Here is an 18,728-nt window from a genome sequence, read left to right as displayed (position 1 = left end):
ACACCCAGGGAACGGAGCGATCACCTCCAGAGTATTATTCCATAAATTTTATTGTAATGAAATTATATTTAAAAATAAATAAGGCCCGCTTCGTATCTTACACTTCACTTTTTCATACTGAGGCGGTATATAGGCGAAGGCTCGTATCACACAATAGATTGAACATCGATTGACTGCAATAGCATAAATTATAGATAATGAAAGCTACAATAGTCGGTACGATTTAAGTACGAAATGTGTGGCACTGGATTGCAGAAAATGGAAGTAGTTAGAGAAGGTATATGTCTTAAGACAGCGTATTTCTGCCGTGAAGCAATAATTTGTAAATATTATTGTGTTTCGGTCTGAAGGGCGCCGTAGCTAGTGAAATTACTGGGCAAATGAGACTTAACATCTTACGTCTCAAGATGACGGGCGCAATTGTAGTGCCGCTCAGAGTTTTTGAGATTTTCAAGTTCCTGAGCAGCATTGCATTGTAATGGGCAGGGCGTATCAATTACCATCAGCTGAACGTCCTGCACGTCTCGTCCCTTATTTTCATACAAAAATAACTCTCATTAAATCAATACAAAACATGCGTTTCGTAGCAAGTCATAATACGACCCGAAATAATCGTCAAACAATAATAATATTATCCTTTCAACGGGAAAGCGAAACAAATAAAATAAACGATTCGTAATAAATAGTTTCGCGACTAAATTGCGTAACATTTACTCGGATACAAAATTTTGAAGGTAAAAATTTAAACAGTGAAAACGCTATAGCTATCTCAACTCTATAAGCAATAAGCTACTTGAAGAACTGGGTTCTCATGAGTTACGCTAAGAACTCGTTTCTGTATTGTTTCCCAATGCCGTCGAGTGCCGTCATTGAGAGCGAATCTTTGTAATAGCCTCCATCACGTCTCCATTGTAATGGTTCAAATAACAACATAATATATACATATATATTTAATTTTTTATGGAAACTGAGGCAAGGTGTTAAGTGATCACCGCCGTACACATTCTAATGCAACACCATAGGTCACGGGGGCGATGCCGGTCTTTAAGGGAGTTGTACGCGCCTTTTTTGAAGGTACTTTTATATCCTGAGGTTTATTAAAAACTTGTTATATATCCACGTATATTTAATTAAGTAATGTTAAACTCACCTTAAGTTTCTTTTCAGACGGTACCTTCTTCAGGGTGGGTTTGTCAGCGAGTGATTTCGCCACTGCCGGAGTCTTCTCAGCCTTTCCTTGCGACTTGCTTGGACGTGGTATCCATCGCCTTCTAAAAGCAATGTACGGGTTTATATCTCCATAGACAGTATGTATATTGGGGTTCTTAGAAGCCTCTTTATTTTTATTTATTACGGAATATAAAGTTACATAATATTTTTAATAAAATCTGCGTTTCTCATGTGGTATAAGTAATTGTAACACTTATATATTTTTTTGTAATTTTGAACATTAACCTAGTGAGCTTCTCATACATCTACATAAATTAATGATAATAAAATAAATAGCGTGGATTGGATTGGATAATAATCACTCAAAAATAAAAAATATTGTTCAAAATCCATGGAATTCAGAATCCGATTTAATTGTAGAAATTATTATATATTTCTAACAAGTTAAACCATGCTAGCTATATTTGAAAAATAAATGTTTATTCAACACGATCTATGAATATTCGCTGACATTTTTTAAACGCCCATGGGCTAGGGAAAGCAACTCCTCGATTGTCTATTTAATTCAAACAATTGACAAAAACCTGACCCATTGTATAAATCTATAAATACATTATGAACAAAAACTACGAAACGTTGAATTGTTCCAGGAACGCTGCGCCGTAACAACAGTGAGAGGATGTGTATAAAAATGTTCGGAAAATAAATTGAAATTCATGTGTGAATACAATAGGCCTGCGCTGTGAAACCGTGGTTGGATAAAAAAACGCCCGAAACGGGGTCGGGCATTGGAAATTAAATCGAATTTCCATTTTCATTTGCGATATTTCCTTTCACCCGAATGAAAGCGCTATTCCCCTAACTTTTTGCATATCCTACCGATCTCTTAATTATCCCATTGTTATACTAACTATAAAGTTTCAATTTACTTCGAACAACCCGTTCATTATAACAACGAGTAACAAAATTGTTATCGTGTTGTAGTCAAAAATAAGACATCATCTTGAGAGTTGGGAGATAGAGAAAAATAAACAGCATTTTTTTAAAGTAAGCCCTAATCTGAGTTTCTTGAGCATTTCCTTAAGAGCTACGAATTAACATTAATCGTATGATGTCTCGAAACATAAGTTGGTTCAGAGATAGGTTTGTATATCTCAAGTATAGCAACGGCCTCGTTACAGTTTAACAACACAACAATTGAAGCATTAGTTATCATTTAGTAAACCTTACTATCTCTATTTTATATGCCTACAGCTGTCTGTCGTTCATGTTCGTGAACGAAATATATACATTTTAACTTGGAATATATCCGTGGATTTCTTTATCGGCCAACCGCAATGCGGCGACGTTCGCGCCTCAATATTACTAACCTCACCGACATCAAAGTCTATGTAATATCTTATTACGCGAATTATAAACAGTTACATTACTTACTACAATATTGAAGTGACATTAATATATTGTTTGTAACATAAACAAACGTTTTTAAGTTTTAATCAAAGACAAATTTTAAACTTTTTTCCTACCGTAATAATGTAAGTCTATTAAAAAGCGTCTGTCAACTCCTTCGTATTTTTTGTACACGTCGCGTCATTGTCTATCATTTAGAGGGATAATTTAGTTGGTATTGAAAAAATCTGAGGAATTAATAAATGTCACAGCATACATGATTATGAAATTATGTAGGTTATATATTAATATTATGTATACAAATTTAGTCTTATTTGTTATGTTTGAAAGGATTACAAAAGTTACATACCAATGCTAATCACGTATAATCACTTACCAACGCTACCTATAGAAGATACATAATATCAACGGTATGGGACTAGATCAGGCCCATGAGAGATTAACATAACAATCTGGCCTTGTGCAAGTCTCTCAGGCTTTATGGGGAGATTGTCGACTCGTAAACTGTAACTGCTCGCTCGCGATAGCGTATATCCCTCGCCTCACGCTATATCAAACATCGCTTGAAATAATTTATAACCAGATTCCGATTTTCGTACTTAGCCTTTTGAGGAGATTCTTTTCCAATTTTAAAACTTGAGAAGTTATGGCTCTCGAACCCGACGTCTCCATATTTCACACCCTTAAGAGAACATTAGGTTTCCACTCTTTTAATAACGGTAATATCATACACGAACTGACGTTTTTGATGCGTCCAGTCAGGGGCGTGCATTGGTTTTCTAGCAAGGTAGGTACTGTGGATATAACTAGTCGTAGTTGAACTTTGAAATATGCAAAGATTGCTTACCGTAGGCATTTAGTATCCAGCGTAAGGAAAAATTTTATGAGTGGGTGTTCAATAGAAGTTTTATTTTATACAAAATAAAAATAAATTAAATTTAACAATAGTGCTATATTTATTTAGGTTTATAGCGAGATAGGCACTGCCTAATTGCCTATATAAAATACACGCCCCTGCGTCCAGTAGCCAACTATAGTATTTTAAAGATCTCAATAAAATACTTATTTCAGACACTTATTGCTACACATTGAATCAATGAACGCGCTCATCAAGTAAGATATTTTCGATCGTTATAGTGAGACGTACTTAGTCAACATATAAAATTAGCATCCTTGCTTAATTTTAATCACAAAACTTTTCTGCCTTTACATCGTTTGCTCTCTCTTAAAGCACACATTTATAAATTCATGTAAATTGCTCCTTCATAAAGCTCTCGTTCTTGTCGAAGACCCAAACAACATGTAAATTCAACGTTGCTCCGTTTAGGTCTGAATTATTTAATATAACACAGGTCCTCTTGGAAAGTACAAACCCTCGTCTGTATTTAATATTGCCGTTCGTAGTCGTTATCGGATTCGAGTAGCATTACGGACGTATAAATAATCTTGACAGTTTTATAGCACACAGACACCAATCATGGAATGTGCCCCTTACGGAATAATAAAATGAAACGACTCTCAAATACACAAGATGGCTAAAATTGGTTGCGCTATTCGATAAGAAAACGAAATTAATTATTTACACCCAGCAAGATACCAGCAGATATCTCACAATCATATTAATTTACAAGTACATATAAAACAACAGGATAGAAAACGGAACAGGTCAGAGTTATTGGACGAACTTTTTACTTCTAACAAACAATATTGTGCAATTACTGCAATTGGCACTGTCCTGTATGTGCATTATGAAGTGGTACTAGCATAAAATAGAAGCAGACATATTGGCGACAATATGTTATGTAGATTTTTTTCATGGACAGTAAATAACAAAATAAAACACAAAAAAAGTTGGTCACGTTGTGTTTCATTTATTATGTAACTGTTTTAATATAATATTGTGCTATCTTTCCATTATCTTTCCATGCTGATAAGACATTAAAATATTAAGGGCCGATTTTTCATTCTTCAGATAAGCATTCAGCTAATGTTTATTCCTCTGGTAGCTTCGTTTTTAATTTGTCAACGGTCGGATGAGAGTTATCAGTGGAACATAACCACTATCAGAGCTATTATCTGCCACTTTAAATCTCATATAAGGCTTATCTGACTATGTCTGATATAAATGAAGTTTATTAAAAATATTTTCTCCCGGAGGAAACTCAGCAGAAGATTATAGAAACAGGAAATCATATTTCATGTTAAATGTTCAAGCCATTTAATAATTTAATGTTTCAAAATATTAATGACACGGTGGCCAGGTTCTTTTTGATAATTAAATTCCTTTCTCATTTAAAATTCTCCCGCCAATATCCAACTGGATAGTAATGGTGTTCTCCTCGGTGGTGGTAGATATTTCTTTAGTAATTGCTTATTGACTCCATTAACTGGTGCTCATACATAACGTGAGTAGCTGTACAATGAGTTACATATCAGAACACGAAATTTAAAAAAATATGCTTTGGTGTGTCTAAACATAATACTCAGTTTTGAATATTGGTCTAAGCTAGCATATAATTTTTATTCAATTGATGACTGAACAGATCAATTTATCATTTCGTAAGTTACCACACCGATAAATTGCGAATTGAAAAATTAGCCCTTAGTGACATTTAACAAAATATTATGCCACATAACACGCGACGTAGTCAAGAAGATATATTTTCTTCGACAATTACAGCAAGTTCAAAACAAGTCTAAGCGTAATATTGAGTCGAGTGTTAATTGAAATGATATAATTGAGAGAGTGTTACACGGCATGAGATGAAACTTACGTCGCTAATGCAATTTGACTCCACATAATTCAATTCACAAATTGTAAAGCACATAACAGGATTCCGACAGTTTGCGTGTGTGTACGTGTAGTGGTATACAACAATTGCAAATATTAAGTGATATCTACGAATAGAGAGCCGTTATCGCGATACCGTGGTCGAAGTGAGCGAGTTAGGCGGGTAGGGTCGCCACTATCAATCGTCAAGATTGCGATAATATTGTAATCTAGTCGGGGAGACGTGCCGCGGTACTCGACGCGCGCCACTGCGACACCGAGACAGGAAACGCGACCCAGAACATGGGCGCTGCACTGAACGGACTACGTATCAGCTACTGACAGACCTGTGGTCTCGCTGCAACGACATCTATAAACGACGAACGAATTCTTATTATAACATTGCATGTCAATTAATCCCATGGCTCTTGTCAGCGGGCCAATCGTCCAAATGCAAACGCGCGGTATGACGCATCCATTTAATGATGACCAGCGGCCGCGCTCTACCGAATTGTAGACTAACGATGTGATTAAAAATTAATATGAAGAATTTTATTAATTACATGCCATTAGGAACATTACGATAAGACAAACAAAAGGAGTGATATTAAGTAAAATATGTACAAGAGGAAATGATGATTATGAAATATTTGTCTTGTTTGTTTATTTTGTTAAGCAGTCCAAGTAAAGTTGAATTGTAATTAAATATTTTTGGTCCCTTTATATTTATGTAACATATCCAACGGTTGTCAAGTATTTATCAAACCTCGGCAATATTAGTGTTGTCTAATCAAATTGAATACACACAGAGAACACGATACAAACTTGTCCGTCTTTAATATTATGTAAATATGAAAGTGCAGTCCTATGGTTAATACACAACGGTTACCTAGATTAATAACAAGAAGTCTATCGACGCAGACGCAAAATTATGACAATTTAACAATACGAGAAGACACCTTTACATAGGTCGTATATCGAACATAATTCATACAAATATTTTTAAATTCCAAATTAATTTCAGAGAAATATTACCTCTTTGATAGTTTACTATTGAATTTTGTCACCTGCCATTCTGATTCATACCTGACAATCCCACTCTTGTTGAAACGAACGTTAACCACAATTATTGTAATTTTTAATTTATACTTATTTATTTGTACATAACAATATTATTAAGTAACACGACCTCGTGGCCGAACACATTCATAAAACGACATTATAGATATGGGATTACTGAAATAACACCTGATAATGCGACACCAACACCCGGTTAAACATTTCCGACTACGAGTCTCGCGATCTTGGAACATTGTTTGATATGTTTGTCTCGACGCAGACGGGAGGCGTGCGCGCCACTGACACACAGTGACTAAACCTAATGTCACCTAAGGAATTAGATAACGAACACCGGAGATAAGAGATGGCTAATGGCAAATGACTACGAATCATTCGTTCCAGATACAACCCGATAAGGGCATTCACAATTAAAACAACGTAATACACGTTCATTTGTACTTTCAAGTGTGTAAAAGGGCAGCGGGTTAAAGGCCAAACTTGTAGTTCATCGTTCATTGCCAATTCTGGCTGACAACTGACTTGGCTTTTGCTAAAAGTTTTCGATACAGTTGCGAAATGCCTAACTCCGTTAATATTATGTTATAATACTTACTTCAGGTTTTTATTAATTATATGTATAACGTGTTTTGATCATAGTAACAAGAACTAACATTTTCGTAGATTTAAAGCGATGGCATTTTTTTTGTTAATTGGCCAAAACAGCAACACGATGACAGTTGTGACATAATAACTGATACATAAAATTTAATTCTATAAATTTATGTTTTGAAAAGGGCAGCAGAGATTTTAAGCACAGTGAAGTGTATTAATATATATTTGATAAGTTAAATTTTACATAAAATATAAATAATTACGAAGACAATTGAGGTTAACTAAAAATAATCTGTAACAACACAATAATGTGTTACTTTAAGTCGCTAGGTAACTAATGCGTCTACTATATGAGAAAGAGAAAGAATCTCATTCATCATTTACAAAATCATTTTAGTGTGTTTCTTTGGCGTCTGAATCGCTTTTTTAACACTCATATTTTCAAAGCAATAATCTTAATATGAAATAACTTGCTTTTGTAAAGTCGCACTTACGGAATGATCCCCTTGCGGTGTTTCCCGGGTCCAGGACTGGACACAGTGACGGTCGCACCAGGATCCGACGACGACGCCTCTGTGGACAAACATATTCGTTATAGTATATATAATATATATTATTCACTATGGAACTTATATTACCATCAAGAAATGACATCATCATTTCATCATATTCTAGTAATATTATATATTTTTGGAAATTTATTGGAAAGAGCTTGGCGCACATAAATAGTCTTCACTTCATAAAAACTAACAATACGAGTACGACATTCACCTGATCGAAAATTATATACATCAGTGCTACTCACTAAAACATAAATTAGCTTTATTTATTAACAAAATGAAAATCAACTCTGGGAATAATTATAGACCAAAATGTTATATTACAGAGCTATCAACTGGTCTGAGCCAAATAAACATAATTATTGATGCAGACAATATTATACAAGAATAAGGACGAACAAAAACACACAATCGTATGAGATGATTAGCGCATACATGTATCGCACTAATGCAAATTACAATTGTTTGTAAACCAACAATACCATGCTCAATTGTTGATATTCCTTCACCATTCCGAATAAAAATGATTTTATAAAATGTATTAACATTTAAAAAATACAGCCGACCTGTAGTTGCGAAATTATTTCCGTAACGATTCTTGCGTTTCCTTATAAATTGAAACAGCATATTACGAGCTCGCAATTCCCACGTAACAATACACAAAACTTCGGGATGCACTAATTAAACACAGTCAAACAAACTGTTCTATTGTCGAGCATCGCCGGTCGACATCGGATGACAACTGATAACCAACTAATAATGTAGACTATCACTGGCCGACGGTATAGTAACTGTTAATTAGATCGTAGGGACTGTGCGTGCCTCGCACTCATTCTATTCGCAATATCTCCAGAACACAGTCAAATAGATTATTGGACACAACAACGAAAACTGACCTCACCTTATTGAAATTACGCTGAACAATTAACACAATAATCACGGAAGAAGAGTATAATCACCATTCACCTATTAACTAATTATTAACTATTAAACAATAATATTGTTAAATTAATTGCTTATTTTCCGACTATTACATAGAATAGAATAAAATTTTATAGATAATATATACTTTATGCTTCTGTTGCAAATATAATACAGAAATAATTTAACAGGGCACTGCTCTCTGAACAGACACATACAGCTATAGGTATCACCCATTGCTTCCTTAGCAGAGGGAGAGTCTGTCATCCAAATAAACTATCATCGTTCACGTAGTCCTGGAATGCGAGAGGCTGGATACACAATGTGGAAACATACTTGGCCACTACAATCACATCCCGAGAAGACGGTACGGACTTCTAGAGGATTTTACGCGCATAGGACTGATTGAATAGACAATCTGAAGATTCTAAGTGCATAAAATTGTAGCCCTAATCTAAAACTTGAGTGGTATAGGCACCACATAGGTGTCTACGTTCTGTGAGCGCCATGTTACGATAGGTATTGGGTATTTTTCCATGTCTGGGTGTAAATGCTATTGTTAGTAAAACATACTTTTATAAACGGCCTTACGGGTCACATGACGATCCTCAAAACCTACAAAAATGCCTACCTACAACAATCTGATGCAAGAAGATTATTCCATGAACTATTAAGTTTAGTACGTACGTAGTAATACGTGTTATTAATTATGCAATGGACGTGGCCCACCAACTACCATCAAGTGATGGCTGACATAAAAAATATAGAACGCAGGAATTCATATTTATTGGCTTTTTATGCTCCGCTTACAAGTTAAATAGACGATTTCATTCTTCATTGTTAACTGACCTGAAAGTGAGAGTTTATGCGCGAATACATTTTATCTTTGTGACCTCTGTTACATCTGAATTACTTCTAAATATTGAAAGTTGAATCACTTTGCATTAACTCTTGGTATAAGGCGCAGAAGGGTGATTAATTTCTTAAATAAAATTTTAAAAAAGTCAAGGGCGCGAAAGACTTAAAATACAATGAAAATATTTATTTTTGGTGAGTATACTAATGTCAAACACCCGCTGTGCCATAAAAATGTGCATCGTACGTTTTTTTTATATTAGACGGGCAATGGGGCAAATGGTCCTCGCATTAAGTGAATGTCCATCGGTACTGGCAATACTAGAGGCTTAAAAAGTCGTAAATCGTGGTGTGTTTCCTGACTGGTGATAAATCATAATAATAAGTTGTCGTGTAGTATTAGGCAATGGTAATACTGTAGACAGTTTTGCAATTCCCGCGGTCATAGAATACCAGATATGTGTGGGCTATATTTTGCTTGCAGCAATACAAATACAACAGAGAGCTCACATATAAGTATACGCTCGTTACAACCAGAGGTACAGCAGACTAGCAAGTGTGTTAGACAACAAAGGTGTAATTTTTTTCACTATTTATTAAACTACCACATCAATTTCTACTCTTCCATGTGTCCTCTAGGATAAAAAAAATACACGCCCTCGTAGATTAAATTTAGGTGGCATTAGGGCAGTTAGAAATAGCGGACATTTTTTTGGGTTTAACATGCAATTATGCCTTTGCAAACTACAGTAAACAAAATTTTCAGCACATTCGACCGAAGCGCGTTATTATTTTAAAGACTGGCGTCGATTATTTAAATCAATACATAAGTGAAATTGGTTAAGCCGTTTCTGAGATAAGCGTGCTCTAACGCACATACTAAAAACTCATAGACGGAAATTCTGAAAGTAATTTTTGGCCTCGTTTACACGAGTTAAATGAGTATTAATTTTTAATATTGTATGTACAAACAAAGCACGCTAAAGATTTTGTTATATGTACCGACTAGTGATTAGCACATTAAAAAACGATACAGACGTTCAACGTAGCCGATGCACCGCGGACGAAACAATTTTCAAGGTAAATCGGATGTAACTAATTTCGCGATGAAAGCCGCATTGCTCATTCCCCTTTCCTTTGATACGCAACATTTGACCGAACCACGTCGGGTAAAAGCGTAGCGATTATCAGATCGGAATTCTATTTGTATCTATTTGAATTGAACATAACGTGCGAAACCAGTTGGCGCGTATCCCAATTGTTATTCCAACTCCTACAATACATTTATACCCTACATTATATGATTTGTTAATGTTCATATAAAAAATCCAATACTATATACTTATTTCATTGGATCAGTTGGATCAGAGACTTCGAATATACTATGCGTATAGATAACCTGACAGCCCGCTTAACTAAAAAATCGGTTTCCCTTCCTATGTTCTTCTCTTGCCTTGTTTGTCTACATTCTAGTATATAGTAACTTTATGCAATGGGCCATTGGTACTGAGATGAAAGTAGACCGCCATGCTTTTTTAATTTAAAACAGTGACGCAAGCTTGCGACAAGGAATCCATCGGAATTGTATGTTTGTAAACAGCAATTTAGGATAGCTTCGTAGTAGTTCCAGTTTACAACAAATATGTGTGCATTAAGCATTTGATACTTTGAATTAATTATTAGTTTAGTGGGGAGGGTAGCTGCTACATGTACACGTACAAGATGCAGATGTGAATTGCACTCACGGCTCAATCCCAGAAGGCGTCTTAACCATTTCAATATGTACTAAGTACCTACTAGAGAAGACCTCTCACCCTGATTGCTTGTAACGCGAGCTGTGGACAGCTGTAGATAATTCACTTAATCTGTGCTAAGCGTCTGTAGCTATAACACGCACAAATGTGTGCTGGGTTTCGTTTAAATATTCGTGTACATTCAGATATTTTTTTAATAACTCCCAAAACGCAAGTAAAACAAGAGGTCTTCATAATAATAATAAAATATTAACATTGAAGTAATGTTGGCGCTGGCATCAAGTTGAGGCATAAACTTGTTCAGAATAGTTTGTTAGGCCCATTCTTCTCAGATATGCGATATATATATTTGAACGGGTGGTATATTTTGACGTTCAATACGATGATTTCAAATATCCAATTTTTAAAAAAAGAAATAATAAATGAGTTAGTATGAAGTACATATTACCTCACCGGTCTCAATTACATGTTGTTCCCTCTTGTATGCACAATTATGAAAACAGAGAGAACAATACATTTTCGTGCATTACGTATCAGTGTCCTATATAGTACCCTCACACTCAGCACATCTGCTTAGCTGCGCACAGAAGCAAGTATTTTTGTAAAATAAATATATGTCTAATAAAATCATATGAAATTTACGTGAGAGACATACCAGAAAAGCAATTTCCCAAATTTTTGACTCTCTGTCTTTGCTAATAACTAATAACAGAAACGGCTGGACTTGATAATGGGAATTAAACTGAGAAATAGCCCACCATTTAAAGAAAATAACGAACAAAGGCCCCACGAATTAAATCTATAAAATTTTATACATTTATTTGGTTAGATCAAATTGCTGTAAATATGATAGCACCGACGTATGAACAAGACCATTAAAATCGGTATCGAGATATGTTTTCATCGCTTATTTTATTTTGTACTGAATAAAAATCTGTAAACGGAACCGAGGCTTATATATAACTGTTGAAATAATAACAATAAAAAGTTTCAATTAAACGATATGCTACAAAATCAAATTTTCTATCAAAATGGTTGGAGGCGGAATAGGAGTCTGCGTTCACATTCCCAAAAAGGATCTAATTTAAATGAAATAACGGTCTTTTATAACATACGCTGTGAGGTTTGCTACTCGTCAGATTATACGATACTATTCATTGGGTCTCTCTACACTTCGCAAGTAAACTTTACAGGTTTTACAATTAGTGTAATGGCTATATCTTTCTCGTATCCATTCCAGAGGAAAATTTTCTTCATAGACAGACGTACCACTAAATGATAGATCTATCGAATAGATCTTTTTAATATTCGGAATCCTACGAATATTCCTCCATGACAGTATATTATCCAAAACAGTGCCTTAATTCCATTATCAATACATACAACAGTGTGTGCCATACCAAAAAACAGAAGTGAGAACTTCATCAAGTAGGATGTACATTTACAATATACAGAATTATAATTGTGTCGAGCCGACTTTACCCGCGCAGTTACAAGCCGAGTGTGATAACTCAGTCTCATTCAACACCCACATGTATACATACATGTGGGTGTTGCACAAATAACACCTTAAGACGTTTTCTCATACTTCTGTTCCATATTTTTCATAAGAGATTTCCCTCGAGCCACTCGATATTCTTGTGAAAATTTATTTGTCAAAGTGAGTAATCGCACAGATTATACAGGCATGAGGCACTCCAACGTTTCTACGCATTAATAACATGAAAAGTACACAGTGATATTCATAATGATGGCATCAGAAGATTTATGTGTTTATAGTTAGAGAGTAGACTCTCTAGGAGTAAGTTTAAATGTATGACGATCAAATAGCTGGTGGACCGCCTTTCTGTTTGTCTGATGACGTTTGCGGGAGACGCGAATGTCCACGCCCACGCCGCCCCGAGATTTGAGTAACGCTTACGCGAAAGTCGACTGGCATACACCTTTCTTTTTAAAATAAAAAGCACGGTGTATATCACCGTGTGGATCACCTTGAAAATATATTTCATGCATTTCATTTCATAATTTCTTCGAGGCTGGCGTTGCATTATTCCTTTTTTGTAATATAAATTATTAACCTAACGAGTTTCTTTATTAGATTCCTTTTTTTTGACAAAAGAAAATCATGAAAAATTGGGGAAACAACATTTTACAAAGTTTTTTTTTTAATGTAACCTTTTTATTATTATCAAAACCAGCCAGGTAGATATAGTACAGCCATAAAAGGTCTTTACGTACTAAAAAGGTCTAAGGACAACTGTATACATACTTTATGCGAACAGACTAATCCCCCGACCTTTTTATTATATTTAAAAGAGAAATTCATGCAGGTATAATAATATATTCGCGTAACTCGAAATCGGCTCTAACTATATTGAAGGTTTTTATTATTATTTATTTATTTTGGCGGTAATCCGGTCGGTTGTAGGCACAAGTATATATTTTTATTTCTTACGAAGTATCTCGGAAATTAGTTTTAGCTAATGATCAAATTTAGATTTGGATAGATTTTCGATTTAGTAATTTAAATTGTCTTTCTTGAAAAAATACGATATTAGACACGAATGAAAATATAACGCCGTTCTATTAAACTATTTCTAGTTGAAGTCAGGTTCGCTAGCTCGTTTGACTTCCTATTCCTATGTAAATGAGCATGGCGTGCGAACAAGTAAATATTAATCACCTAGCTACACTGATTATGTTTGCTGAAATGAGAAATGTTTCATTGACAATAAAATGTCATGAAAATATTAAGCAAATGGGTTGTCGATGCGGTCCTTTTGTAAGGTAAACGATTATTATGTCTGGCTTGATTGTAAAAATAGAGAAGACAAATCGAGACAATTAGTGATGACCGATTGGCGAAAAAAACATTTACAGCAATGGTTTCTGGACGCACATTTTCTTTTTGCTGGTTATTCCCATATTTTATTCGTGGGTAGTCCTTGTGTGTGAGCTATTGATTTTATTAAAGCCTTTCACACATTGTGTCTATTAATTTTAATCAATAATTAGATACCGGGATTGTTAACTATTTACTTCCTTTGTAGTATAAACGCTAACTTGAATTCCAAATTTGAATTATGACACTACTAGAGGCCTAGAATTGTTGAAGTGATAACTTCTTTAGCGGCGTTGAGAACTTTTGTTGGGATTGGGTATAAAATGTTAAACTCTGCTCAGGACACGTGACCAGAACAAAAATTCATAAGAGTCGTTGAAATTATAGATGAAAGTTGATCATTCTGAGAGATAAACTTTTTAATGTAAAATAATTGTAATAGTTCTGAAGTGTTAAATTTTTAATGTAATATAAATTGTAATTTTTGTGTACAATATCACAATAAATGAATATTTTATTTAACCATATGTACTTTTATACTGATACATAAAGCAATTCGTGCGAAATTATTTCCTATCCATTCCAAAATATTCAAAAATGCACAACGTAATGCTCAAGTATTCACTTCTGCCGGCACTCCCGGAGTGAAACCTGTTTTTAGAGCATAGAAATGAGTGTGTCAGTGACAAATTAAAGAATATTCTCGCCATAAATCGTCGTAAGGTATAATTATTAGGTATATCGGCAATATACCCAGTCAATATATAGTTTTAACAACAGAGAAGTAACATAGGGAAATAACCTCAAATGTGTCACGAGAGAAAATAATAGCACGGCTGTGTCCTACTTCGACTGATAACAGCTTTGACATTCATAAGTGTTACTTTAAAAGTACGTGGAAGTAAAAGTAAGTCCTCAAGTAATATTATTATCATATAAATTCAATTATTTTTATTTAATGTTCAAATTCGAGTTTTCAATCCGCAAAAAAATCACGAGAGACTGTTCAACTTTTAATCATCTCTTTGCAATGATTCTAAAAGAGTACCTACTATAAAACTTGTTCACATTCGATGCTAAACTAATATTAATACGTAGATAATTGTTAAAAGGCATTTACATAACACAACGACTATAATGTCTTGCTAATCGATACGAAAAGCAAAAGTGGCGTGTTCATATACCGAGCGGGTATTATTTGAAGGCCTCGTACTCAACCAAGCCGATGCCGCCCAGTTAAAACGTTGCCCTTAACATTGTTCACACGAATGACCTTTTTAACTCCTCACACCTGAACGAGCTTCCTATTCAAATGAAACCTGTACATCCGCATTATCAAACATGTTCTACGCGAACGATTCAATTCATCAAATTTGACACAAATGTAAAATTCAGTTGCTGTAAAAGACAATAGCAACGGTTGTTGCCGTAGTAGATAGTAGTTACGAATCAACGAAATCATATGTATAATATAAACCGAGTGAATGGAGAAGACTATGTGATAGAGATCGCAGGGCTAACCGCAACCCGCACAGATGCGCAGTTATATTTAAATCGACGCCTTTACTACGTTCATATGTAGCAATGTTAAGGTTGAATTCCCAAACATGTGCGTCACAGAAGCGTGCTCGCAATGAGAGCATTCCCGTTGCCTGCTGCTTACTGGAACCCACCTTGCTCCCAAGCTCATGGAAAATCCTCCCTAACTAATATTTGCTTATATTAAAACAAATATTATGAAATCGCAACTGGAATAATGAACACTACTTATGTCTACGACTTTATCCGCGTACAATACGAACAAACATAAATTACAAAGTGATATTTTATGTTGTGTTACTTATGTATCGCTTTTTTCAGTTATTCTGCAAAAATCTCTAACGTACATGTTCAGAATATCTTTAAATTTTATTAATTGTATCGAAAAAAGTGCGTTTCATCTACCAAATGTTGAGCGGTACCAGAGTTTCCTGAATAATGGAATCATGCCAAAAATAAAAATGTTACAAACAATAGCGCGCCTCAATGAAAGTTGAGGTAATCGAACACACAGGATGAATAAATTATCTCATTTGTGTTTTCGCCACATGAATCTGCTCTTAACACTGTCTCTTAGGCGTAAAAGAGGTAATAGTCTCTTTTAAGCCTAAGAGTAAGCCTGTAGGTAAGTTATTTAGCGATGATATTCTATTAAAGATATGCGTTCCTGTTATTTATTTTAAAAATTACGCCAAGAGTTGGTGATATCTTTATGCTATTAAACATGCAATTTTTTTTATGAAAATAAGGGACGATATGAGCAGAACGATCAGTTGATGGTAATTGATACGCCCTGCTCATTACATTACAATACAATTTCGCTCGTCACCTTGTGACATGAGATGCTATGTCTCATTTGCCCAGTAATTTTACTAGCTGCGGCGCCCTTCGGACCGAAACACAATAGTGTTTACACATTACTGTTTCACGGCAAAAATAGGCGCCGTTGTGATACCCATACCCATACCTTACTATACTTAACATACAAAGGCTACGGACACGCCGGAATGAATAAATATAAAATGTATTAACCAAACAATTTACGTAATACTTTTTTTCCAATACACGCGTTTTAATCGATTGTTTATAAAGTATTTTAATTGCATGTGGTACTCGGGTTAAATAAATACTTAAATATACTAGGCCATGCATCTTGGAAATGACTTCATTGATAAAACCGTCTCGTCTCAGGAAAACTATCTTCCAGGTATCTTTCTCTTCTTCTTCTCGTAAATTTTATTTATAGAGCATGAAGCTTTCTTCTTCATTGATTTATGTCAACCTTTTCAACCCTTTGCATACTCCGCTCACTCTGGTTACTTACTATTGTTGTTTTGTTATTGCTGGATTGTATTAATATTGTTTCGTTAAATAAAACAAATAATTATCTTAATGAAGCAGTCACGCGGTCGACGTGTTTCAATTTATTCTTAATTCATATTTAACATCGAATACACAGGTGTACAAAAAACAGTTTCACAATCGCGATATATATTTGAAATAGTGACATATAAAATATTATGACACACTTCGGCGTGGATTAAAATAATATAAAAACTAAAATAAAACGCGTGGCGCCAGTGATAATGGCATCACGAACAGATCTCAACGGCACTCAATCTCCACTGACCCTGGATTGTTTATCGCGTCGTATCGACGGAAATTAAATGGAAAACTGAATATTATTTTCAGGACGAATGCCCACTCAAGACAAAAACTATGACATTACAAATAAAACCAACCTGCCGTTTAAATCCTATTTGCGCCATTCTCTTTATACAAAACAAATATTTATTAAGCGCTGTTATTCTTTTGCAACTATCTGTGTTTATGTTTGTGAGCTTAGCATCAAGTAAAGCACAAGTGATGTTAAGCTCACTCTCGTCCATTTTCTCGTATTGAATTCGTATGTTGGAGAGATTCATGAGGTGAGGCTGAAGCTGAAAATCGATTTATCACGGTACTCGCATTTGTGTTGCTGCTCAGAATATTATGAAAACTTACAGGTTGCTGATCGAGAGCTAGATACTTATATACCGCTAGACAAACTTTACGTAAATCGCCTTCTCGCAAATCTTTTAATGAGTCCGCTGCCTGTTGATTTTCTTATTATTTTATGGTGAATAATCGATATGATATGGCACAATTCTGTTTGTCCCCAAGTTCTCGTATCGTTTTTTGTATAGCATATCTTTCACGTATCCCCAAAAGAAGAAATCTAATGGTGTAAGGTCCGGGGATCTGGCCGGCCATCTAATCGGTCGATTCGTACCAATCCAAGTAGGAAAACATTCATTTTATGTTGTTCCTTTCTTTTAAAATACTATGTTACTTAAGAAGAGTTATTAGTTTTTGGCCATTCTTTCAATTGGCATTATAAAAGTAGGGGGTGTTTTTTTTTACATCTCAGTCGGGTCGATTCCCAGACGAGGCAAGTATTTTTTACAAAATCTTTGAATGAATACTAACTTTTAAAAATAACATAAAATCTTCTTTCAGTAAAATAGCCTATCTTCGATATTTAAGGTACTTTCCCTTCATGTCCCATAACTTTGGGACACCCTGTATATATATACGTATACTATGGATACGTTCATAGCGTGTTCTTGGTATGGTTCGGTGTAGTGGGCATAACTCTTTACGAGTACTGTACAGGAATGACCTGATAATAATTAGCGTACCTACTGCAAAAGGCGTCACGCATAGTTTCACCGTGCGCGAGCACCACAAAGCGAGGAACAACCTCCTTGGACATGTGTCGGGTTTCCAGTCTTTGTGTATGCAACTAGTGTGTGACTGGTTGAGTCGTGATCTGTGCGACATCCGAATGTGAGAACTGTTGTGCAAGTACCTTTGCTTCGTTGAACATTATAAAATCACATTACACAGCTCCCATATGAAACAATCATTTCCAAAACACTTCCTAAAGACCATTTCATTAGTGACTATAAGTAGTGAAAAGATGATTTATTTTAACGTGGGATACATGCAATCAATGCATTCACTAATATTATCAAGTAGTTAGATACACATTTTAGTATAGCCAAAACAACATTTTAGAATAACATATAGTATTAATAATAACCGTTGCTAAAGTAATTAAATGACGTCTCTTAAGCCACGTTTAGTTTAGAGTCACCGAGCAAATAGCACGACAGCTATGAAAGTTGAACAAATTAGAATAACTTTTAATAAGCTTGACAGAAAATGTCATCAAGCAAATGTACAGGGTACAT

At 34.9% G+C, this 18,728-nt stretch overlaps 1 protein-coding gene across 2 annotated transcripts in view; it reads right to left on the bottom strand.

Moving 5' to 3' along the window:
- Positions 1 to 18,728, bottom strand: part of LOC126978875 (triple functional domain protein) — a 187,012-nt gene that overhangs the window by 35,201 nt on the left and 133,083 nt on the right. For both annotated transcript variants that reach the window (XM_050827991.1, XM_050827992.1), the window contains 2 exons: positions 7,516 to 7,594; positions 1,151 to 1,271 (listed from right to left, as the gene is read on the bottom strand). In XM_050827991.1, the coding sequence (XP_050683948.1) occupies positions 1,151 to 1,271; positions 7,516 to 7,594 (200 nt within the window). The remainder of the gene's footprint in view (positions 1 to 1,150; positions 1,272 to 7,515; positions 7,595 to 18,728) is intronic.

Source organism: Leptidea sinapis, chromosome Z (assembly GCF_905404315.1).
Source record: "Leptidea sinapis chromosome Z, ilLepSina1.1, whole genome shotgun sequence".
Lineage (NCBI taxonomy): Eukaryota > Metazoa > Arthropoda > Insecta > Lepidoptera > Pieridae > Leptidea > Leptidea sinapis.
Note: the sequence above shows the minus strand (reverse complement) of the source record. Positions and strands in the feature narration are given on the sequence as shown.